General features: G+C 53.9%; 1 protein-coding gene across 1 annotated transcript in view; it reads right to left on the bottom strand.

Moving 5' to 3' along the window:
- Positions 1–883: 883 nt before the first annotated feature.
- The window catches only part of NOTCH3 (notch receptor 3), a 30,446-nt gene continuing 7,107 nt past the window's right edge, over positions 884–24,222 (bottom strand). The window contains 28 exon segments of the mRNA XM_033134633.1: positions 884–2,948; positions 3,728–3,825; positions 6,251–6,398; positions 6,652–6,956; positions 8,037–8,199; positions 9,000–9,084; positions 10,066–10,288; positions 10,384–10,538; positions 12,663–12,995; positions 14,405–14,970; positions 15,300–15,418; positions 15,500–15,757; positions 15,843–15,975; positions 16,547–16,731; positions 17,135–17,288; positions 17,505–17,706; positions 18,124–18,301; positions 18,304–18,348; positions 19,293–19,448; positions 19,899–20,012; positions 20,228–20,379; positions 20,463–20,655; positions 21,134–21,244; positions 21,367–21,600; positions 22,132–22,245; positions 22,488–22,601; positions 23,211–23,396; positions 23,482–23,637. Coding sequence (XP_032990524.1) covers positions 1,896–2,948; positions 3,728–3,825; positions 6,251–6,398; positions 6,652–6,956; positions 8,037–8,199; positions 9,000–9,084; positions 10,066–10,288; positions 10,384–10,538; positions 12,663–12,995; positions 14,405–14,970; positions 15,300–15,418; positions 15,500–15,757; positions 15,843–15,975; positions 16,547–16,731; positions 17,135–17,288; positions 17,505–17,706; positions 18,124–18,301; positions 18,304–18,348; positions 19,293–19,448; positions 19,899–20,012; positions 20,228–20,379; positions 20,463–20,655; positions 21,134–21,244; positions 21,367–21,600; positions 22,132–22,245; positions 22,488–22,601; positions 23,211–23,396; positions 23,482–23,637 — 5,933 coding nt within the window. The 3' untranslated portion in view covers positions 884–1,895.

The raw sequence follows: 24,222 nt of genomic DNA on the forward strand, positions 1-24,222 counted from the left end.
ACCATATAGAACCTGAGGAGGACACTAATGCCCAGAGGAAAATCTGTAGAGATGAAGAGAAATTCAGCCCTTGTAAACCTCAGTTGAGCCACTAGATCAAATCTCCCCTGAAGCTGCTCCTTTTTAGTTGTATGAGCTAATAAATTCTTTTTTTTTAAGCCAGATGGGTAGATTGTTGTGTCATGTGCAACCAAGAGCACTCCAAGTGACAGGGGAATCAACGAACATTATCCCATTCTCTTTTCCTGGAGGGACCCAGTGCGAACACAACCTTGTCTTGGAGCACAATTAGCTGCAAGACATAGAAACCCACCCAAGCTGGTATATGTAAAGGAGTATTTATTACATAAGTGCAGCATTGTCTCCAGACCCCATGGAAGCATGAAGAGGAGGTCAGTTTCACGCAGAACCAGCATCAGGCTCTTAAAAGGCAATTAATAAATACCTGTGATGTCAATGGAATGATGATGCTCAATTAACTGGAATTAATATTTCTTCTGAGATGCTTCTTCCAACTCTAGAACTATTTGAGCACTCATCTCTGATTCTCCTTGCATATTGCTCCATTCTTCTGCTGTTTGCACCCCAAATTGACCACGGGTATTTCTTAATCTGCCTGTGGCTTTAAAAGCGCCACCAACTGACAGCTTTCTAAGCATCTCCATTAAACAATGTTCTCAAGTGAGAGAATCTGATTGGCTCATCCTAAGTCAGGTGACCACCTCTGATCCAATCAGTGGTGCCATCTACCAAAAGAACCATGAGTGGGCAGCCAAGCCAAATGGGTTTAACCCAAGATGGGAGTTCAAGTTAGCCTTGGAGAGACAGAAGCCCCACCACTATCACCCCCCATCTTACCTAGACACAGACCAACGACACTGAGTGTTAACTACTCCTTTATTAGGTGGTGATGGGAGTGGGGGCTGTACAATACAAGGCCTGGGAATTTAGCTACACAGGAATTGTGACCAGAAGCCATATTATAAAAATAGCCTAAAAATACTTCTATTCTGCATGGGGCTGGGTCAGGGGAGTACCAGGAGAAGGGGTGCCACTCAGGCAGGTCCTTCCTGTCCTGTAGTCCCATATGTACAGGGAGACAAAATGAAATGCACATATCTCCCCTGGTGCTCATATTCCCACCAGCCACCCCCCAGTTCCCAAAGAAAGGTGGCCCAGGCTCTAGGGTGGGGGAAGTGTTTGGGGTGGGCTCTCTGGGGCAGAAGGGCCCTTCCCCCAGCAAAGCTATAGAACACGTTCCATCTGGAATGCAGTGAAGTGAGGGAGGTGGGGTGGGGAGGAGGATCCCACGTCTTGCCAACCCCCGGCCTCAGAGGATGAGCCTACTTGGTACGTACCAGCGTCATGTACTTAGTACACAGAATCCAGCTTGGCCGAATGGGCCCACAGACTCAGCCCCACGGGGGTACTGGGGGATTTGCAGGGGCAGGGAACATCTCCATATATATATTTTGTAAAAAATAATAATAATAATAATAAGTTTGTTTAAATGAATTTGTTTCTATACAAAATGTAAAAAAAATAATAATAATCCACTCATGTCAGAGCGTGAGGAGTGAGAAAGGTCAGAGGAGGCAGGAAAGAAAGGAGGAAACAGAGAATTGGGGAGCAGGTAGAGGGGAGGGCAGGAGGAGGTCCCAGACTCATCACAAGACCCGGGGGTTGGGATCAGCCCACACCCCTTATAAATAAAGGAAGACTGAAGCCCTAGACTGGTGACCTATGGTAGGTCACACTGCAAGGTGGGGATGGTACAGGAGGGTTGGTGAAGAGAGAGAAGAGAATGAAAAGAATGAAAGGAAAGAGGACAGAAAGAGAAAGCAAGGATGGACTGTCTCTACAGACCCCCAAAAATCCAAGAACTGAGAAGCGTCTCAGGCCAACACCTGCCTCTTGGGGGTAACTTCAGGCTGGGGCCCAAGCTGGGTCTGGGCCTGAGCCAAGGGGCCAGGGACAGACAGGGGCAGCGGCTGGGCAGGCAGTGTCCCAGCGGCTGTAGCTGTGGCCCCGGTGGCAGTGGCAGGGCTGGGAGTGGAGTCGGACCAGTCTGAGAGGGAGGGAGGTGAGGGGCTGGCCCAGTGCTCGGGGGACTCAGGGGATGGGGTCAGGTAAGGATGCTCGCTGGGGACCCGCAGGAAGTGGGACTTGGGGGGGCTGCTGTGGGCCCCAGCTGCCGGGTACTCCTCACCATGTCCCGGGGCTGCCAGGTATGGCGGGGGCCGCTCCTGCGGGGACACAGGGGTCCCAGGATTCAGCAGCTGGGGTCCTGGTGCCAGTGGCAGTAGAAACGAAGGGCCTGGCGTGGCAGGCGGGGGCAGCCGGGCCCAGTCAAGGGGAACAGCCACAGGGTTCAGCAAACCCAGGCTGAGGACACAGCCCCCGGTGGGCTGGCGCCCTAGACCTGCCCGGCCCGTGCCACCAAGTTGTGCCAGGGACACCGCCGTGGCGGTGGCACCCGTGTACGGTCCCTCTAGAGGGAAGCCTCCAGGGGATGCAGGGGGCCCACCAAAGGGCCTCGGGGAGTCCAGTGAGTCCACAGGCGAGAGTGTGACTGAGCTCTCGGCCAGGGGGCCCGGGCAGGCCAGTGTCAGCTTCTTGCCCCGGCCCCGGGTGCCCTGCAGCCCCAGCCCTGCCTTCCCCGGTGGCCTCCGGCTCTTCTTGCCCCCCGACTGTGCCACCTTGAGGCCTGGGAGGAAGGCCCCAGGTGGGCAGAGCAGAGGCCCCAGACCATGGGGGCCAGGGGGGCTGCGGGGCCCACTGGGCTGGTCCAGCAGACGCACGATGTCCTGATGCAGCCTCTCCTGGGCCACATCGCGTGGCAGCCTGTCCAGGTGGTCAGTGATCTCACGGTTTGCGAAATGGTCCAGCAGCAGCTTGGCAGCCTCGTAGCTGCCCTCCCGGGCTGCCAGGAACAGTGGAGTCTCCTCCTGGGGAGGCCCAGAACCCACAAGATGTCAGGGTCACAAGGACCAGGATGAACTCTCAGTTAACATCATGAGAGCTGAGAGTTCATACTCTCCAGCCCGACAGACCTGGCTTAGAATCCCAGCTGTGGCCCGGGAGCCTGGGCAAATTCTTTCCTTTAAACCACATTCATGGAACACTTACTAAGCTCCAGGCCCCAGAGCCAGGACTAGGGCGAGACACTCGCCTGAGGTACAAAATGTAATGGGGCAACAAAAACCTCAGTCATCAAAATATTTTAATGCAATGTTTTTTAAAAATGCAAATTAATGCAAAAAAGTCCATAACAAATAAATAAAATAGGGAAATTTTTAAGAAGGATAGAATTCACCCCTGTGCCACTCTGAGCTTCATTCTTCTCATCTGTGAAATGAGGAGAGTAATACCACCTTGGTAGGCTTTTTAAACAATGATCATGCTAGTTACCTTTTATTAAGGATCCATTAAGCACATTACTTCCCTGAATCCTCGGAAGAAGCAATGAGATGTACTACTGCTTCCCCACTTCACAGATGAGAACAGAAGTTCAGAGGAGGTAAGTAACTTACCCAAAGTCACACTGCAACTGCCACACACTTCCTCTTCTGATCTACTGTTGGAGCCTCTTGGGCCCAAATCCCACCCCTGAAAGCTGGCTGCAGGCCAAGGAAATGCCCCCACTAGCCTACCCCACCCTGGTCTCTGCTGCCTGGGGGGTGGCTACGGCAGGGCTGACCCAGGTGGGCCAAGGGCTAGGGCTCACCTTGCTATCCTGCATGTCTTTGTTGGCGCCATTTTTGAGCAGGGCCAAGGTAGCCTCCACGTTGTTGACAGCTGCAGCCCAGTGTAAGGCTGATTTCCCTGGTGGGGGACAGGAGAGGTCAGGGTCAGAATCAGGCTCCTGTCCTGGCTCCCAAGGCAGGGATGCAGGAAGGGCCCAGAATATGGCCTGGGGGTGTGGGGAGGGTGGGGGAAGCAGACCTCCGATGAATATCTGAGTGCCTGTATTTGGGTGTGTGTGCAGACCTTTCCAAGGGAGGTACTGTACATGGGTGTGCACACCTGTACATGTGACTCTTCATACACAGAGGGAACTGGGAGGCCCTCCCTTGTGCTGTCCAGTGCTGTAGCCTTCAGTCCCAGGTGCCTCTTTAGATTTAATTTAATAAATTAGGCACCAAGACCATTCAGTGGGGAACGGATAGCTTTCTCAACAAATGATCCGGAGACAGAGACAGATGTATCTCCACATTTTGTCTATCACACCACATACGAAAAATAACTCAAAATGAATCAAAGACCTAAATGTAAGAGCTCAAACTATAAAACATTTCAAAGAAAACACAGGGGTATATCTTCACAACCTTGAATTAGGCAAAGGATTCTTAGATATGACAGCAAAACACAAGCAACAATAACAACAAAAACAGATATATTGGACATCATCAAAATGAAAACTTTTGTGCTTCTAAGGACATTAAAAAGTGAAAAAGAAAACCTACAAATTGGGAGAAATATTTATAAACTCATATCTGATAAAAGACATACGTAGAATATATAAACAACTCTTTTAACTCAATAATAAAAAAGACAAATAATCCAATTAAAAAATGGGCAAAGAATCTGAACAGACATTTCTCCAAAGGAGACATTCACATGGCCAATAAGTGCATAAAAAGATGTCCAATATCATTAACCATCAGGGAAATAAAACTCAAAACCACAATGAGCTATGAATTCACACCCACTAGGAGTGGCTATAAACAAAAAGACAGATAATAAAAAGTGTTGGCAAGGACATGGAGATATTAGAACCCTCATACACTATTGGCGGAAATGAAAAATGGGGCATCCGTTGTGGAAAACAGGCTGGCAGATCCTCAAAAGTTTAAACAGTTATCATGTGACCCAGAAATTCTGCTCCTAGGTGTATCTACCTAAGAAAAATGAAAAGACACGTCCACACAAAAACTCGCACACGAATATTCATAGCAGCGCTATTCATAAAAAGTAGAAACCACTCAAAAAGTAGAAACAACCCAAATGTCCATCAAGGATGAAAAGATAAACAAAATGTGGTGTATTCATACAGTAAAATATTATTCGGTCATTTAAAAAAGTAATACTGATACTGATACTATAACATTCGTGAACCTTGAAAACATTATGCTAAGTGAAAGAAACCAGCCAAAAAAGAGCACATATTGTATGATTCCATTTATAGGAAATAGCCAGAATAGGCAAATCCAGAGAGACAGGAAGTATATTAGTGGTTGCCAGGGTCTGGGAAGATGTAGGGGTTTAGCGGAGGGGGGATGGGAAGAAGGGGATGATGGCTAAGAGACCATTTTCAGGTAATAGAAATGTTCTAAAGTTTCTTGTGATGATATTTGCACAACTATGTGATTATACTAAAAGCCAGTGGGTTTTATATAAGTGGGTAATTGTATCTCAATAAAGCTTGTTTTTCAAAGCAGGCAAAACAAAGGTTAAAACATTAAATGAAATAAAACACTTACTTCTTTGTCCTCCCTCGCCACATTTCAAGGGCTCAATAGCCATGTGTTGCCAGTGGCTACCATATTGGACAACACAGACTGAGACTATTTCCATCATCACAGAAACTTGTATTGCACAGTGCTCCTTTCGAGCTGTATTTCTCAACCAGAGGTGATTTACCCTACCAGGGGCATTCAGCAATGTCGGGAGACATTTTTGGCTGTCATAACTGGTAGGTGGGGTGCTACTGGTATCTAGTGGTTCAAGGCCAGGGGTACTGCTTAACATCCTACAACCGCACCACCATCAAAAATGATCCGACCCCAAATGTCAATGGTACCAAGGTTGAGAACACCTGCTCTAAAGGATGTTTGTGCACATCTGAGTGTATCTACGGCTGTGTGAGATCCTCTGGACATGAGGTCCTCTGTCCAAGCAAGCCGCCCCTAGGGAGGGAGTACTAGTCACGAGGACAGATTTGGCCAATTTACAAATTTATTACACCATCTGCCCAGCAGGTGGCAGCAGAGTAAGTTCTTCTAACAAAGTAGTTGGAAATGAAGTGTCTTGGGAAAGGGTGCCTTTTTCTAAATCATTGATGGGCCCTAAGAGCTAGTGGATGCCATAAAAAAAAAAGTATGAGACTGTAAGTCCATGTTGAAGCCCTGTTATGTGTACATGAATTTCAGTGATTGGGTCGAAACGTGGGTGTGAGTTCAAGACAGTCAGGGTGCATGTGACACACTCAGCCCCCACCCCCTACAACCCTCCACCCCCATCAACCTACCAAGCTCGTCCACAGCATTGACGTCAGCGTGACTGGCGATGAGCTCTTCCACCATGCCCTCCACCGCCAGGCGGGCCGCCAGGATCAATGCCGTCGAACCATCTGCCATGCGAGCATCCAGGTCTGTGGAACGGTTCCGGATGAGAATCTAGAGGAGAGGGGGTGCAGCAGGGGTAGTCACGGCAGGAACAGGGGGACCAAGAGCACCTCTTAGCCCTTGGAGGTCCCCAACCCCAGTCAATGAGGTTCAGGGAGCAGCTACTTTCCAGAAACTGTACTCCCACATATCACCATTTTATAAATGAGAAAAATGAGCTCTGAAAGGCAGAAGTGGGATTTGAACCCAGGTCTGTCTGATGCTTGTCCCAGCTATGAAGTCAAAAGGGGCAGACCCATCTCACCTGGAAAACACCCTGGGCATCAGCAGTGACAGCTGTGTGCAGGGGGGTTCGGCCCGAGTGGTCCTGGGCATTGGTGTCTGCCCCAGCATCCAACAGCCGCTTGGCCGCATCGGCCCGGGCATAACGAGCAGCCAGGTGCAGGGCTGTCTCGCCTGTGCGGTCAGTCCGTGCCCCGAGTTGGGCCCCCTGGCAGATCAGGTCTGAGATGATGCTTGCTGATGTGTCTTCTGCCTCATCCTCCTCAGTCGGCATCGGCTCCAGGGCCCCCCCGCAAAAGGAGGCCAGCATTAATGGAGTGAAGCCATCTGCAAGAAACAGGAGCATGTCACAAGGGAGGCGGACACAGAGGCCTTTCCAGGGAATCCTATTGAGGGCACTGCATTAGGAGGAAGTGGGACACATGGAAGTACATCTGCACAGAGGCTGTGTCAAGTGCCCCAGAAGCCAACCTAGGATGAAGATTCATGGGCATGTGATTTGTCACAGAAGGGCTCCTACTAGGCACAAGGGGACAAAAGACAAAGGAGGGAGGAAGTCAAAGAAGCATGCACCTCAGACAAATTCCTGGTGGCTTATTTCAGCCTGATCCCAAAGCTTATCTGGAGGCCACTACATCTAGTGTTATCATCCAGCGGGAGGCAAAGGAGCTGTGCCTTTCATATACCCATACCCACACCCACTGGTTAGGAGTGCCCCTAGGGAAATAAAACCCCTGAGGGACTTCAAAAGAGAGCCACAGGTGCAGGCCATTTACAGCAAAAGCAAAATGGAACTGGGGGAGGAATAACCTGAAATAAGACAAAGATTAATGCAACAGGATCTAGATAACAGTCTGCTGCACTGTGCGTGAACATTTGCCCTGGTGCACTTAGGGAGACTCTTGGGCCACATTCTTCAACCTCAAACTCTGAGTAGAGCAGAAGTCCCTCTCTTAGGGACAGGTATGTGGCCCAGACCTGGTCAATCTGCATATTCCAGCCCTCAGGCCACACTGATTAGTTCAGGATGAGCATGTGACCCTAGTCTGTCCAATCAGAACTCAGCTTGGGACTTTTGCTGGCGCAGATGGGAAAAAGGTTTTGTAAGGCTTTTGCAGGCAAGGTGTCCCCAGGAGAAAACCTGCCTGGGCTGGAGCCAAGAGGTGGTGAATCCTAGATCCAAATGTGCCTGATGCTTCCAGTTACAAGAGCCAGTAAATTCCTTGTTTTACTTAACAAGTTTGAGTTGGGCCATTAGCACTTACAACAAAGGAACCTAATGAACATACAGCCCGGCAGACAAACACCTGGACACACCTAGCTCTCCCCAGAACACAGACCCAGATACAAATTCTCACAAGGACAGGTAAGGGGAATCCTTGGGGGGGGGGGGGCGCCGTCACTTACCTGGGCCTCGCACATTGACGTCCATCCCATCAGCATCTGCATCGCCCTGCGGAGGTGTCAAGGCCATGGCTGGTGCCACACGGATGTCGGCAGCAACCAGGTGGTGTTGAGTCCACTGGCGGCAATCTACAGCATCCTCGGCCCCCGCGCCAGGCTCCTCCACCTGGAGGCACAAGGACCCGGGTTCTCTTAACGAGTTGGAAGACAGACAGAGGGACAGTCTGGGCATCCCCACAGGTTGCTCTCATGAAGATACATACACAGCCCCCCAAAACCTGATTGTGTTCTAGATAGGGAAACAGGAAATTGACATACTGGAGCTCAGAGAACGCGTAAGAGGAAAAACTAGGATTTTAATCCAAATTGGAAAGAGGGAAGCGCTGGGAACTTAAGGTGGAGGATCAAGGAAGAGACATAGAGTGTGGCACCTGGTAGCACATACCTGTCTATACACTAGGCATGAACACACCAAAAAGGAGATTAAAAGAACAATTGTACTGACAACAGCACCAAGAAGCCTAAAATATTTAGAATTAAATTCAACAGAATGCAAAACTTATATTCTGGAAACTACAAATCACTGGTAAAAGAAATGTGGGGGCAAGGGGTTCCTCCAAGGATCAGTATGAATCTGTGAACATGAATATGATCGTGAGGTATCAGGACCAAACAGTCACACACAAACGTACGGATTTCACTCACAAGCATAGCACCTGCATCCCTAGCAGAAGCTTAATAAATTTCAGACTCATGGTCCAAAAGGCATGAGTGATGTGATGGAAACAGGACAGAATATCCTTAGCTAGGCTGCCAGGGCACTTAAGAGCTTTGGGCATCAAACACAGAGCCTGATCAAGGCCGATCTGAGCTTAAGGATCCAGGTGACTTCCTCTGGGCTCTCCTACTGACCACTGGGGCCCCACCCAGGACCCTGAAGGCAGGAGTCAGAGGAGGGGGCACAACCTTCAGTCGCTTGGCCTCTGGGCACTCCGTGTCCATCCAGTCTGTGGCCACCTCCCCCATTAGACTCTCGCCCTTGGCCATGTTCCTGTGGGGATAATGGGAAGGGCTTAGGGGAGAGAAGACCATAGAGACATGTGACCTGGGAGGGTTTGGGATAGGGTCAGAGCAGAGGTCCCAGAGGTGAGGTCGGGGTCTGGGGTTGGGATAGGTCAGCAGGCACAGGGGGCAGGGTCGAGGTACAGGGTCTAATGGGGGTTGCAAGATGGGGTCAAGGTCACAGGGGACATAGTCAGGGGTTATGGTGAGTGATGGCCAGGGTCTTAAGGTAGAACCGTGGAAGGGACAGGAGTGGGATCATAGGTCAGAGCAGTGAGCTATGGGGTAGGGGAGGGTCACAGGCATCCACCAAGGGTTACAGAAGACGACAATCGGGGTCGTGGAGGATGGGTTAGCTTCATAACAGGTAAGAGATGTACCCAGGGTGAAGAGGTCGTGAAAAAGGGCCAGGGGGTCATGGAGTCACAGGAAAAGGGTAAATTCAGGGCTTATATCAGGGTGGGATTGAGGGTCTTGAGAGACAGGCAGAGGACTTGGAGGTGAGGCCCCGCGTGAAGGCCAGCACTGAGGACTATGGGAAACAGACACTGAGTTGGGATGAAAAGGGGATCAGCGGGGAGGTCAAAGTTCAGTGTGGGTTAGAGCTGGAGAGGTCAGGGGTCGGCAATAGGTTGCGGTACAGACAGGGGTTATGGGGTCAGCAATCATGTGGGAAGGAGTGCTGAGTATCAGGGTAAAGTCTGAGAAACCAGGATCAGGGTAGGGTCCAAGTGGGGTCAGGATAGGATTTGAGTCAGGGGAACTGGGATATAGAACGTGGGGTCAGGGGTCACAAATCAGGGGTGATCCCCAGGGTTCATACACTCAGTGGTCAAGGGGATGGACACTGGGATCCAAGCTGGAGTCTGAAGTTAGGGTCCAGTTGGGGTGAAGTCAGAGTCAGGTCAAGGTGGATTTGAGGGCTCACAAGGCCCCTCCAGTGAGGTAGGGGAGCGGGCAGGGTACTCACTTCATGCCCAGCGCGTCTTGGCCCACAGGTTCCCGCCGGCCCTTATGGCCAGCGGCCACCTCCTTGTGCAGTGCAAAGCCCTCAGGGAACCAGAGGGTGCTGTGCTCACGCTTGCGCCGGGCCACCATGACGCCCAATACAAGGATGACCAGCAGGAAGACAGCGCTGGCAGCCAGCAGGGGCAGCAGTGGCACACTTGGCTCTGGCAGCTCCAGCGGCTCCCCTGCAGGCAATAAATGGGGGATTTCAACCATGGCCCAGGACCAAGCCACCATGAGAGTCCCAGTTCCACCCTGGTCCCCTGCCAGCCAGGCTCACCCCGCACGGCCCGCAGTGGGTACGGGAAGTCCAGGCGTTCCACGGCTGACAATGCTCCCAGGTAATCAGCTGCGCTCTGAGCATCAGGGAAGCAGTGGTCATTCTCTGGTGACTGCAGGCACAGCCGGTTGTCAATCTCCAGCATCACCACTGAGCTGTGTGGACACAGGGTAGGGACAGGCTGGCTCAATGGGGCACCTGCTGCCAGCCTGGCACCAAGCCTCATCCCCCTCCCCAGCGCCAGGCTCCAGAGAGCTCACCATGTCGCTATGGCCCACCTGCCCCCATGTGGCATCCAACCCCACCTCACCCCCAAAACCAGTCTTGCCCTGGCTACCAGTGTCCCCTGAGCCACGACTCCAATGGGCATTGTTTTCATGTCAACATCTCTCACGGATGCCGTTGGCATATGCCCAGATCTCCCGTATCAGGCTGGTGCATCCATCTCCCAACTACTATGAGCACTGGCTTCTAACAGCTGACAGCCATCCCTTCTTCGGAGAACTGGCCTTAGCAAAGTGGGAAACCCCTCCTTTCGGAGGTGACACCCCTGAGGTCAGCCCTCAGCCAGTGACTGGCTGATGCAGGCTGTACAAAAGCTGACCCTCCTGTCTCAAAGTGGGACTGATACTGAGGTGCTCTTCACGCTCCAGAGCTCACCGAGGAATCGGACTAGAGCTAGACCCCTGCTTCAGTTTCCCCCGCCCCATCCTGCTGCCCTCACCCCTCTCTCCTGAGACCACCCCTTCGATAGGGCACACATATCTGAATCCCCATCTCAGGCTCTGCTTCCAGAAACCCAACTCTCTAACTCTCTCTTTCCTTGGGGTCCCCAATACCCTACATCCTGATCTCTTCCTGTTTCCCTAGTTGCCCCTTCTCCTCATAACCACAGAACCCATTCAAACTGGTCCTATCCTATTTCTAACAAGACCTGGAACCAAAGGTTACCCCACTTATGAGTAACACCTGGGAACATAACTCATGAGCAACCCTTGTGAACGCTTAACTGCTCTCCCCATGGAACCAATGGACCAGGACATAACTGGAACCTGAACACCAAAACCCCTTCGGAAGCAAAGGGTCCCTTGTCCAGGAACATCTGGTGCTGAAACCTCTTAAATATTGCCCCAAACTCTGGATCGGGAAGACATATTTAAGCCTTGCCTCCCGGCTACTTGCCAGCCAAACATGCAAATGAAAGCTCTTTCTTTTCTTAAAAGCCAGTAGGTCAGGCAGCAAGCCCTTGCTTGGTAACACTCTTTTCTGATCTAATTTTCCTCAACCAATCCTTAAGTCTCGGTGTCCCAGGATCATTCTTCTGCCCCCACTTCTCTCCCCACTTCTTTGAGGCCCTCCTATGGCTTCAATGATTGCCAACACTCTTTTGACTTTCTTGTCTCTGTCTTCAGTCCCTGGTCACTTTCTGGGAGTCTCCACGATACCCTCAGACCCCTCAGATTCTTCAGGCCCCAAAGCAACCCCGACGTTTCACCCTGTGTCCTCAATTTGATGAGACGTCCTCCAGCCACTCACCCCAGCTAGGGGCTGGCGCATCAGACACTCTCGTCCATTTCTCCTAGTCCAGCCACCCAGTCAGAGCCTGAGCCCCCATCTCTAAAATCTAGCCCTCCTCTCTGTGTCAGGGCCCCACCCTGCTTAAAGGCCACACCTCTCTTGGCTCCTCTACCAGGCCACCAGCAGGAGAGTTCCATATTTTCCATTTCTAAACAAACTAACAAAAACTACACATGCATCAAATATATGGTGATGGAAGGAGAACTGACTCTGGGTGGTGAACACACAATGGGATTTATAGATGATGTATTACAGAATTGTACACCTGAAACCTATGTAATTTTACTAACAATTGTCACCCCAATAAACTTTAATTAAAAAAAAAAAAAAAACTACACAAGCTCTTAACCACTCTGCTATACCCCTGCCTCTCCAGAAGGAGGTAGCTCTATATCCAGGGGCAATCCTGCTCCCCAAAGGACTCTTGCCCATGTCTGTCACATCTTAGGGGTGGGGTGCTACTTGCATCAAGTTAGGGGGAGGCCAGAGACGCTGCTCAACACCCTACAGTGCACAGAACGCCCCCACAGCAAAGAATGGTCTGGCCCGAAAGATCAGTGCTGTCAAAGTTGAGACGCGCTGGATTTATTGCCAAGAATGTCAAGTGGAAACACAAGCAGACCTGATCCGCAGCGCCCCTCTCCCGTCCCCTGCTCAGTGCCTGAGCAGCCCCCACGGCTCCCTGGGGTGGAACCACTCACCCGATCACCTCGGGGGCCAGCTCCCTCCGGTTCCGGGCTTCGGAGCCAGGGCCAGGCCGGTGGTAAGGGAAGACCATGGCCTGGCCATTCTCGTCCAGGCGGAAGCGCAGCGAGGTGCGCAGGATGCCGCTGAGCCGCTGCAGGAAGTCGGCACTGGAGCGCAGCAGCTCCTCGGGCGGCAGCAGCACGGTGAGCACCAGCACGCCGCGAGCCAGCAGGGCCGGCACCTCGCCTGCGCAGTCCAGCCCGTCCCAGCCGCACTCCTCCGTGTTGCAGCCCTGATCGCAGCGGCCGTCCGCAAAGTGGTCTGCGCAGTACTTCTCATAGACCGGGCTGGTGGTGGAGAGGGGCAGTGTCAGGGGGTCTCCGACCACCTGCACACATAGAACAGAGCACCCCAACTCCGGAGACAAAACAGGGACAGGAAGCAAGCCCGGAGGACTAGAATGTATCCGCATGGGTCAGGCTTTCCTGCAAATCCATCCATTTGCTCAGTCACTAGTAATAAATCACTATTGTTAGAAGTCTGCTAAGTTCTGAGCGCTGCTATAGGCTCCCAGGGTATGTCCAGGCACAAATCCTTGAACACGTGGAGACTGGCATTCAAATGGGTGGGGACAGATGTTAAAGGAGATGAATGAACAGAATATACAGTACTTTAATTACACAGTAAAAGCTAAATGGAGTGAGGAAGGGATGAAGGGAGGGATGGAATTAAATGGTAAGGAGAAACACAAAGCAGGAGAAGTGCCGGGGGAGAGATCATCGAGAAGGTACAGCTGTTTGAGCAAAGACTTGAAGGAAGTGGCGAGCAGCCATGTGGCTTCCTGAAGGAAGAGTAAACCAGGCAGAGGGAACAGCCAGTACAAAGGTCCCGAGGTGGGACCAAGCTCCAGGTATGGGAGAAAATACAGAAAGGTCAGGGTGGCTGGAGAACAGTGAGCGAGGGGGAGAGACGGGGAAATGAGAACAGGTAGATAAACATGAGGGAAAGATTACAGGCAGACAGAGGGACGCGGTGTGGCACAGAAAGAACAGAGCACAGGACGGACAGATGGAAGGCATGAGGCCGACATACGGGGGCATGAACAGACATAGAGAGGGGCAGAAGAGGGATAGACAGGCATGCACAGATAGAAGGGCATGTAGAGGGGCAAAACGAGTGCATGGAGGGACAAAAGGACAGACAAGGACACGGATGAACAGGTGGGGCACAGAGATGGACAGATACATAGGGCACACAGACAGATAAACTGGCAGATGAATAGACAGATACACAGACGAGATTCAAGGATGGACAACATATAGTTGGGTGCACAGAGGGACAAAAAGTATTCAGGGATGGACAGCGAGACCGACAAACAGGGCACAGGGAGAGACAGAGTGCAGAGGCAGACAGAAAAACAGACAGGTGGGGTACATGAATGGACAGACAGATGGAAGCATTGGGGCAGTCAGGGCACAGGATGGACAGAGAGGGCAGGCACACGGGTGGACCGACAGACAGAAGTGGCACTCCGCTGGGTTAGGGTACAGTAAGAAACAATCAGCCCAACAGACAGTCTGAGGATGGACTGACAGACAAATCACAGCAAATGGATGGACAGATAGAGAGGCAGGGCCCATTGGGTGGACAGATATGGCACATGGACAGACAAGACACAGACAGGGGTGAGTGGATGGACAGGCGGGCAGAAAGGCAGCGTCCATGCACGGACAGACAGAAAGACAGAGGGACTCACTTGCAGGCGCGCTCGCGGCCGCCAGCCCTGCAGTCGAAGTTGTCGTAGAGGCAGGCTGGGGAGCTGCAGGCGGGGTCACAGCGGCTGTTGTTGAAGAGGCGCCAGCACTGCCCCGCCGCACATTGCCGCCAGGGGTCGCCCACGCTCAGCGAGCAGTCGCCGCCGTCCCAGCCGCAGCCAGGGCTATTGCATTCGCGGTCGCACCGCTTGTCCCCGCTCTTGGCCTCGCAGGCGGCGCTCGGGCACAGCGGCTCCTCGGGGGCCTCCGGCGCTGCCGCCGGCACCTCGCAGCGCAGACCGGCCCATCCCAGCGCGCACGCGCAGCGGAAGAAGGGAGCCGAAGGTTCGGGGTGGCAAGAGCCTCCGTGGAAGCAAGGGGAGGGCACGCAGCTGGCGTTGGTGGCCCCAGCCGAGGACTCCCGGAAGCCACGGCAGGCGGGCCCCGACAGCCCCGGGGGACATGCGCAGCGCGGCCCACGGACCGTCTGCTGGCACGGGATGCCCACCGGACACTGCAGCTCCCGGCAAGAGCGGGCCACACGCTCGCAACGCGGGCCCCAGAACGGCTGGAGGTGGAGTCGGGGAAGAGGAAAAAAGGGGAGAAGGGAGAGAGGAAGATGGGGGTCAACACTTGAGATTGCTTGAGCCTCCAATCTCCCCAGATTCTACCAAACCTGTGCCCCTTCCACTGCAGGCCCCCCCGGCACATAAGCCTCACCTTCCCCAGGAGGCCATGCTTCCAAACCTCAGCCTCACACCCCCTCCAGGTAATATCAACACATCCCAGAAAATCTCTTCTTTTCCACCTTTTCTCCCCTAAAGCCATGCCCTCCCACCAGGCCATGCTCCCACTCCTCTCCCAGAAACCCTGATGTGACCAGCCACCCCCACTTACTGGGACGCAGTGGCAGGTGAATGTCAGTGCACCCCCAGGGCCTTGGCCAGGATGGCATTGGCCTCCATGCTGGCATGGCTGGGACTCGCAGGGAGACAGCGCAGTCTGACAGCGGGGACCTGGGCAAGCAGCAGGCGGTGGATCAGCCACAGTAGGGGACACAGGCAGGATCCCAGGCCAGCCCCCTTGCCCACGCTTACCTGTGAAGCCCGCTTGGCAAAGGCAGCGGTAGCCCCCACCTGGGTCCTGCAGGCAGTCCCGGGTGTGTGCCACATGGCAGGCACCCAGGCGACACTCATTGATGTCTGCCTCACAGCGCAAGCCAGTGTATCCGGGGGGGCAAGTACAGTGGAAGCCACCCACCAGGTCCACACAGGTACCATTGTGCAGGCAGCGGGGGCCTGGGTCCAGGGGTAGGCCTGGGCCACAGTCATCCTCATTAATCTCACAGAGAACACCTGGGGGAAGGAGGATGGGGTCGCAGTCAGGAGGGGACAGAGACCCAGCCTCCCAGCCTGTCTCCCAACCCGAGCCCTGGCATACCCAGTGTCCCAGGGGGGCAGGAGCAGAGATATCGGGCCACAAGGTCAATGCAGAAGCCCCCATGCTGACAGGGTTGGGAGGCACACTCGTCCACGTCATCCTCACAGTTGTCACCTGCATAGCCAGCTGGACACTGTAGTGGGGGTGAGACACCGATCCATTCAGCCCCAAGGGACACAGACACTCTCCATGAAGACACAGAGAATCCCAGCACAAAACGACACACACAGTCATCCAACACATGGAGATACACCCAGTGCACAGACAACACACAGCCAAACACAGGACACCCAGACATGGAGGGCCACAGACACACCCAGTGCAGACAGACACACACACATACAAACACAAAGCACAGACACACAGGAGGAAACACCTAGATACTGAGACACACCCAAGACACACACAACCAGAGACACACACTCAGACACCCGCCCGTGCATTCACACCCCGAGAGACACCATGAACAGAGAGACACATAGATATGCCCAGGAACCAACCAAAGACAGAGGCACACCCTGACAGAAACACTGCCAGATCTACCCAGAGGGACACCCACAAAAATATACTCAGTCACAAAAGCAAAAATCTAGACATGCCTAGAGAGAGACAACCCCACAGCAGGCTACAGACACACAGAAATGTGTGTCCAGACACACCCAGATGTGACTCGCTCCCCTCTGCCCTCCCCGGGTGCCCCTTACCTCACACACGTAACCTCCCATGTAGCCTCGGCAGGTGCCCCCATGCCGGCAGGGCTGGGCCGAGCAGGAGTCCACCTCCTGCTCACAGTGGCTGCCTGTGCGGCCCTCGGGGCACACGCAGTAGTGGGAACCGTCCTGGTCCACACATTGCCCACCAGCCTGACACAACTGCTCCCGCCGCAGCCCTACACAGAAAGCACGTCAGGAACACACTCCCTTCTCCTTCTCCCATCACACACAGCACCACCCAACCTCCCTGCTGCCACCCATCACCAGGGTCCCACCACACTCCATCAGGGAGTCACACGTCCCCCCAAACGGCACAGTCCTAGTCACTGAAACACACACACACACCTTTGCTGCTCACACCAGCTTGGTCACACACAGCAGACGTCATCCCTGTGGTCTTGCAGTGACAGACACACGCACCATCCTGGCTGACTGTCACTGTCACACATCTACACACACTCAGCCATACACCACCTCCTGCACATATGCTCCGTCGCACCCTCATTGGGCTCACAGTGACAGGAAGTATGTGCACGTGCACCCTCCCAATCTGTACACGGGCCACGTGTTCCCCCTCACCCATCTGGGCTGCGGCCTCTCTGCAGGGCAGGCTCTGGATGTCACAAAGGTTGCCACTCCACCCCGGAGGACAAAGGCAATGGAAAGAGGTCCCTGCGCGAGCACAGCGACCCCCGTTCTGACACGGAGCACTGCTACACGAGTCTACCAGCATCTGGAAGGGAAGCCCATAGTGTTGGCACTCGGGGACCCACAGAAATCGCGACCCAGGTTCTCCTCCAGGGTCCCGGCCAGGCTCCTCACCACAACCCCCTGCAAACCTCTCTCCCAGGGTACCTATCAGACCTCAGCCCTGGATCCCAAGTAGGCCTCTCCCCCAGGACACCCCTGTAGACTCCTCCTCCACCCTGCCCCCAGTGACCCCGCCCACCTGGCATTGAGTGCCAGTGAAGCCCACTGGACAGGAGCAGCGGAAGCCAGGGTGGGTGGCAGTGCAGACGCCCCCGTGCAGACAGGGCCGCGAGAGGCAGGGGTCGGCCTCGTGCTGGCAGTGTGCGCCAGTGTAGCCAGGGCGGCACAGGCAGCTGAACGAGTTCACGTTGTCCACGCAGGTCCCACCATTGAAGCACGAGCTAGAGGGGAAATGAGGGTGGGTCAGGCCCCGCCCTCATCACAGGCCCCACCCTCCCCTAGGCCCCGCCTAGAGTTGAGTGGGCTCAATCCCTGACCACTGCTCCCCACCACCCTCCAAGAAAGGCTGCAGCACCAGCGGAGGTGCCGCCAGATCCTGTGCCTTAGCTCCAATTTACCAGGAACTTCACTGCTAAGGTGGGAACCACGTGTAGGCCCCCACCCTGGCCTGGCTTCACCCACTTAGGGACGAGAGTCTCTAACATGATCCTGACCCTTCCCAGAGAGTGTTCCATCAGGCATCAGAGTCCTAAGGTGGGTGCCAAGCCGAGGACTCCCTTTTTGTCCCCACTCCTTCTCAGGTCCTGTGCCCCACCCAATGCCAGGGTCCCTGAGTTTCCAGGAGAGGCCCCATCCACCTGGGGCTGCAGTTGGGTAGGTCCTGCTCACAGCGGAAGCCTCCGTAGCCCGGGGGGCAGATGCAGGTGAAGGAAGCCACGTGGTCAGTGCAGGTGCCTGGGCCGCAGGGGCTGCTCAGACACTCATCCACGTCACGGGCACAGCGGGGGCCGGCAAAGCCGGGGAGGCAGGAGCAGGAAAGGAACCCACGTGGTCCTGACAGGAGCCGCCATTCAGGCAGGGGTCTGTGGTCGGAAGGGAGAAGGTGTGATCACTCATCTTTTGCCTCACCCAACCCCATCAGCCCTTCCTGACCTGGCCATTCCTTGCATAGCAGGGCACTTGGAAGGACAACATGCTTAATTGGGAGGGGCATATTTTGTCAGAGGGAGCAAGTTCTGTCCTCTCTGTTGCCTCATTTCCCTCCCTTATCTCACCTATGTGCCTATGTGGAAGGGAAAAGGGTTGGCAGAACCAAAAGTTCCCTTTGAGCTGCCAGGCACATACTGTTAGTTGTGTCTGCTTAATTAATTCCTGGACTCAGCACAGAAGGCCTCTCCTAGATCTGTGCTGGTCAGTATAGTGGCCACTGGGCACATGTGGCTATTGAGTTCTTGACATGTAGCTGAGATGTCCAAACTGAGATGTGCTGTAAGTGTAAAATATACACCAGATTTCAGATTCTAAAGACTTAGTATGAAAAAAAGATTGTAAAATATCTTAATTTTATATTGATTACATGTTGAAATAATTTTTATATATTAGGTATAATAAATATATTATTAAATTTAATATCACTTTTTTTTTTTTTTACTTTTTTAATGTGAGTACTAGAAAAATTGTAATTGCATATGTGGCTTGGGTTATTTGTCTACTACACAGCACTCCTGGAGAACTCTCTGGGGGCCTGTTATCTCACTTTACACACAATCCTTACTTGCTTGCTGCCAGAGACAATGTACAGGCTTCAGAGTCAGACAGACCTGTGTTCCGATCCCACCTCATCCCCTTACCTGCTATGTGACCTCAGGCAAGTCACTTAACCTCTTTGGGCCTCAGTTCCACGAGTAAAATGGGGAAAATAAGAAAACTATGAAGATGAAATGAAAGCATAGTGGGCAGCACACAGAATGTGCTTGATAAACATGTTTCCTAAGGCAGCATTCCCCAAGAGCTCCCCTGAACTCACTGGGGTCACAGTCATCGATGTCCTGGTCACAGGAAGGGCCACTGTATCCCCCGTGACAGGTACAGCTAAAACTCCCCGCCAGGTTGGTGCAGGTACCATGGGGGCCACAGGGTGAGGGGCTGGCACATTCGTCTACATCTTGTTGGCATCTCAGACCTGCGGTTGGGGGGGTAAGGTGACATCTAGGGTTAGAGGGTGCCGAGCAGGATCTGGGGTACCTATCACTCAGGAAGAACCTGAAGGCTGAGATAGGTGAATGCAAGAACAAGCCATGTTGTCATTTGCCTCTGGGTGTTTTACACATGCTGTTCTAGAACTTCCTTCTTGCTTCAGTGGGTGGGGAATGCATTCTCTGATTGAGGTCTGCTCCTCCAGGAAGCTATCCCCAAACCCTCACCCTGAGAACTAGCTTCTCCACGTCCATATCCCTTCCTCTTCTCCAGAACTGACCACAGGGGCTGCGAGTATCTGTGTCCAGCTGTATCCCTTCCCAGAAGGAACCTCCCCCTAAAAGGCAGGGCCCAGGGTGCGTCCCCAGCATCACCCAGTATGAAGCAGGGAGGAGAGGAGGTGAAGGAGAGGAGGAGGAATGAGCAGCTTGTGTACCTTGCCAACCAGGGGGGCAGGAGCAGACAGCCAGCTGGCCGGGAGCAGACTCGCAGTGGCCCCCATGTTCACACGGGTTAGGAGAGCAGGGGGACAGCAGCTCACACTGATGGCCTGTGGTGGGCAGGCAGAGTGAGGTAGTTTTGAAAGATTATTTGTTCTCATCACCACCCCAGGGTCCCCACCTTGACACCCCCCTCCCAGGCTCCAGGGGGAAAAGAGGAAAAGAAAACAAAGGCAAACATATAGAAGGAAGAGAAGGGAGCAGAGGGAAGTAAGAAGGAAGAGGGAGACAGAGAATACTGGAAAGGGGAGGTGGGGACACACACCCTGGACGCCGGGGGGACAGGTGCAGTGGAAGCTTATTCCATCGCTGGTACAGGTGCCACCAGCCCCACAGGGCTGAGACTCACAGGCGTCCTGAGCAAGGCTCTGGCTGCATCGGGGGCCACCCCAGCCAGGCTCACACTCACAGCGGAACCTGGAAGGGGAGGCAGTCAGGGCTGGCACAGGGGTGCGGGGCTGGGAGGGGAGCGGTGGTCAGGGGCTGGGGAGAAGCCTCACCCTCCAGGCGCATCTCGGCAGACACCATGACTGCAGGGTTCCTGGGCACAGGGATGGCTCGGGGGGAGGCAGAGTGGAGGCAGGGAGCCAGGTGGGCAGAGGCAGCGGAAGCCGTTTTCCCCATCTACACAGGAGCCTCCCTCGCCACACGGGCTGGACACACATTCGTTGATCTCCACGTTGCAAAGGGGCCCTGGGGAACATGCAGGCAACCTCATCTCAGGACAAGAACAATCAAGCCAATGGGGAGGGACAACTGAGCCCCATTTAGCATGGCCACACCCTTGAGCAAGGACATTCTCATTCTCATAATACATCAGCTCTTGTGCAAATGAGAATAAATAGCCACCTCCTCAAACCAGAGCTGCCTTCCCCCAGATCATTCTCCTCCCCAAACTTACATGAAGTCACTTTCATTTTCACTAAGGATTACCTTGGCCCCACTCAGAAACACCCCAATCTTATCGAGACATCCTCATCTGTTCCAGATAAACTTGAGCCAATATGGGGACAACCTCAAGCCAATGAAAGAGAGCACAACTGCAGGGCAAAGCATGGACGATCTCTTGGATAAGCGAGTGCAAAGAGAGGGGCAAAACCTGGCCAAGAAAGATGGACGATTCCACCTTCACCCTCTAAAGACCCCCTTTCCATGGCAGCCGTTTGCCCACCTGTGAAGCCAGGTTGGCATACACAGTCATAGCGGTTGATACCATCCCGGCAGATTCCAAAGGTGCACGGGTTGCTGGCACAATCATCAATGTTCACCTCGCAGTTCACACCTGAGGCAGGGGAACAAGACAGGTAGACACCACAGTGTCCCGCCAGAGGCACCATTCCGAAACCCTCTGTGCCCCTCCCTCCAGATGTACTCTTCCTGCCCCAGCCTAGCCCTCGGTCCCACCTGTGGTTCCAGGAGGGCAGCGGCAGAGGTATTTGTCCACCAGGTCTAAGCATTTGCCTCCGTGGCGGCAAGGCTGGCTGCGGCACTCGTCCACTTGACTCTCACAGCGCGTGCCCGTGTAGCCCGGGGCACAGGCACAGGAGAAGCTGGCGATGCCATCCACGCAGCGACCATGGTGGCACGGGTCCGGGGAGCAGTCATCCACGTTGAGCTCACACAGCGGGCCCTCGAAGCCTGCAGAGCCAGAGGGTCAGGCTCCACCCACTTGCCAAGGTCCTGCCCACAGCCATGGTCTTTCCTCAGCTCTACCTCAGGCTCCGCCCATCGAGCCAGCAGGAGGCGGGCTCAATTTAGGCCCCACCCCTAGTTGGCATCCACTCCAACCAGCTCTCGGGCCCCAGGACTCACACATGGCCGAGCCACTTCCATGGTTAAATCCCACCTCCAGCTGTGGCCCTGCCTCCAATTCTTACACTATCAACCCTATTGCGCCTCTCTTTCAACTGCAAACGGAGACACTTGGGAGGTGCCTGTGGATAGTGTGTCGGAAACTCCCCATCCAGTTACAGGCGCCCAGTACCCAACCTTTAGCCCCACCCCTAGACTTACCTCAGTTGAAGTCTATCATTGGCTCCGCCCATGGTCGTCATTGGCCCTGATTTGCTGCAGTCCCGCCCCCAAGATTTCTCCCGGGATGTTACTGGCTCTCTCCCCCACTGGCCCCACCTCCAGATTCTTGCCCGTCTGTCATTAACCCGCCCTCACCCTCCGCGCAGCGGCACTCGTAGCCATCCGGCTGGTCCACGCACTTGGCTCCATTCCGGCAGGGTGTGCTAGCGCATTCATCAACATCCAGCTGACACAAGGCCCCGCTGAAGCCTGGGGTGAGGAGTGGGGTGAACAGAGGGCCAGACGGGGTCAGAGCAGTCACCCCTCGCAAGGCCTGCCTTGTTAGGGTAGGAAGCCCATTTACTTTAGTTTTAAATTAATTTCAATGTTTTTCATAATGTGGTTTCTATTGTAATAGTTTTCCGCTAATATGGTCTCACAAGCTCTCCTCCTGGAGCTTTTGCCCCAGCAGGGACCCATCTTTTTCAGGATCCCTTACCCAAAGTCCTCACCTGAGGGGCACGTGCAGCTGAAGCCATTGACTCTGTCCTTGCAGACCCCGCCATTGACACAGGGGCTGCTCTGGCATTCGTCCAAGTCCACCTCGCAATAGGTGCCTGTGAAGCCTGGGGGTATGGAGAGGGAGGGGGATTAGGGCGTTGGGAGCTACTCTCTGGCCCGAAGGTACTGCCCTTCCCTCTCATAGACAGTTCCCTTGAGCCTTGGCCTTGGCCTCCAGCCCAAACCTAGATTCAGTTCTCGTCCCCAGGCTGGACCTTCACCGAGCTGTGGTCCTGATCGGTCCAAGGCTTATGAGACTCCATATGGACCTTGCCTTCAGACCACCCTCTTCCCTCTCCAGTCCGCAGACTGTGCCCTGTCCCCAGCTACCAGCCCCAGGGCCCACATTAGCTTTGTGCCCAGCCTCAAGTCCCACCCCTGCATTAGTGGGAGACTGTCTACAGGCTCCAGACCCTGTGCCCATATTGTCCACGCCCCCATTGGGTCCTGAAGTCCAGACTCCACCCCCAGCCTGCGGTTCTACTGACTCCATTAGACCACGCCCCCAGCCTCGCACAAGATTCAGCTCTGGCTCCACCTCCACCTCATCCCAGGCTTCAGTCTCTCAGGGTGTCATTCCGAACCCAGTTCCACCCGAACCCAGTTCCTCCAGAGTCTCGCTCCGCACCCCGCCCCCTGCCTCAGGCCCCGCCCTTGCCACACCCACCACACACCTGCCATGCAGATGCAAGTGAACTGGCCTATGCGGTCCAAGCACGTGGCCTGGTTGCGGCAGGGCCCAGATAGGCACTCGTTGACATCGGTCTCGCAGCGCGGGCCGGTGTAGCCACGGCCACACTGGCACAGGAACGAGCCCTGTGTGTTCACGCACCTGCCCAGGTGCTCACAGGGGTTGGCGCCTGTGGGAATAGGCACAGCCGGTGTGGGTGTGGGCAACTGAGGACCGACCTGTCTTCTTCCCAACTCAGACAACGCCTCCCTCACCAATGGAGCACTCGTCCACATCCTGGTCACATGCGCCGCCAGTGAAGCCTGGTGGACAGGTACAGATGGCCCTGCCGTTCACCGGGTTCGTGTCACAGATAGCATCCTCGTGACAGGGATTGCTGACACAGGCATCATCCAGATGACACAGAAGCCCTGAAAAGGGGCAGGCAGAGGTCGAGGGCAAACCCTCCAGCTTTGTCCAAATTTCCGACAGTCCCACATAGTGCTTAGTTTTTATTAACATGTAGTGTATTTAGTAGCTATTTTTCCCCAATCATTTATTATGAAAAATTTCAAACACACAAAAAAGTTGATTCATACACCCACCACCTAGATGCGGCTATTGTAAGGTTTATCTATTCTTTTCTTTCCTGAATCATTTGAAAATTAATTGGAAACATTCACATAATGTTTTAAAATCCGTTGACTCTTTTTCTGATTATAAAGGGTCCCACCTCAAGCCTTTGCTTCTTCAGTACCCTCTGCCTGACATGCCCTTCCCTCCATTTCCAAGTCCCCGGTCCCAAACACCTTCTCTGACCTTTGCCATTTCCAAAGGTCCCCTCTCCTTCTTGGTCACAGGATAGCTCTCCATTCCCATGGCTTCTACCCTGTCCTGTATGTCACCCTCCTCCCAGGCTTCTCCCAGGCTTACTCTTTATCCCAAATCTGGTCTCCAACATAATCATTCTAACACTCAAGTCAGACACCATCCTTACCCCCACTCAAGAACCATCA

This window comes from Rhinolophus ferrumequinum, chromosome 18, assembly GCF_004115265.2.
Source record: "Rhinolophus ferrumequinum isolate MPI-CBG mRhiFer1 chromosome 18, mRhiFer1_v1.p, whole genome shotgun sequence".
Lineage (NCBI taxonomy): Eukaryota > Metazoa > Chordata > Mammalia > Chiroptera > Rhinolophidae > Rhinolophus > Rhinolophus ferrumequinum.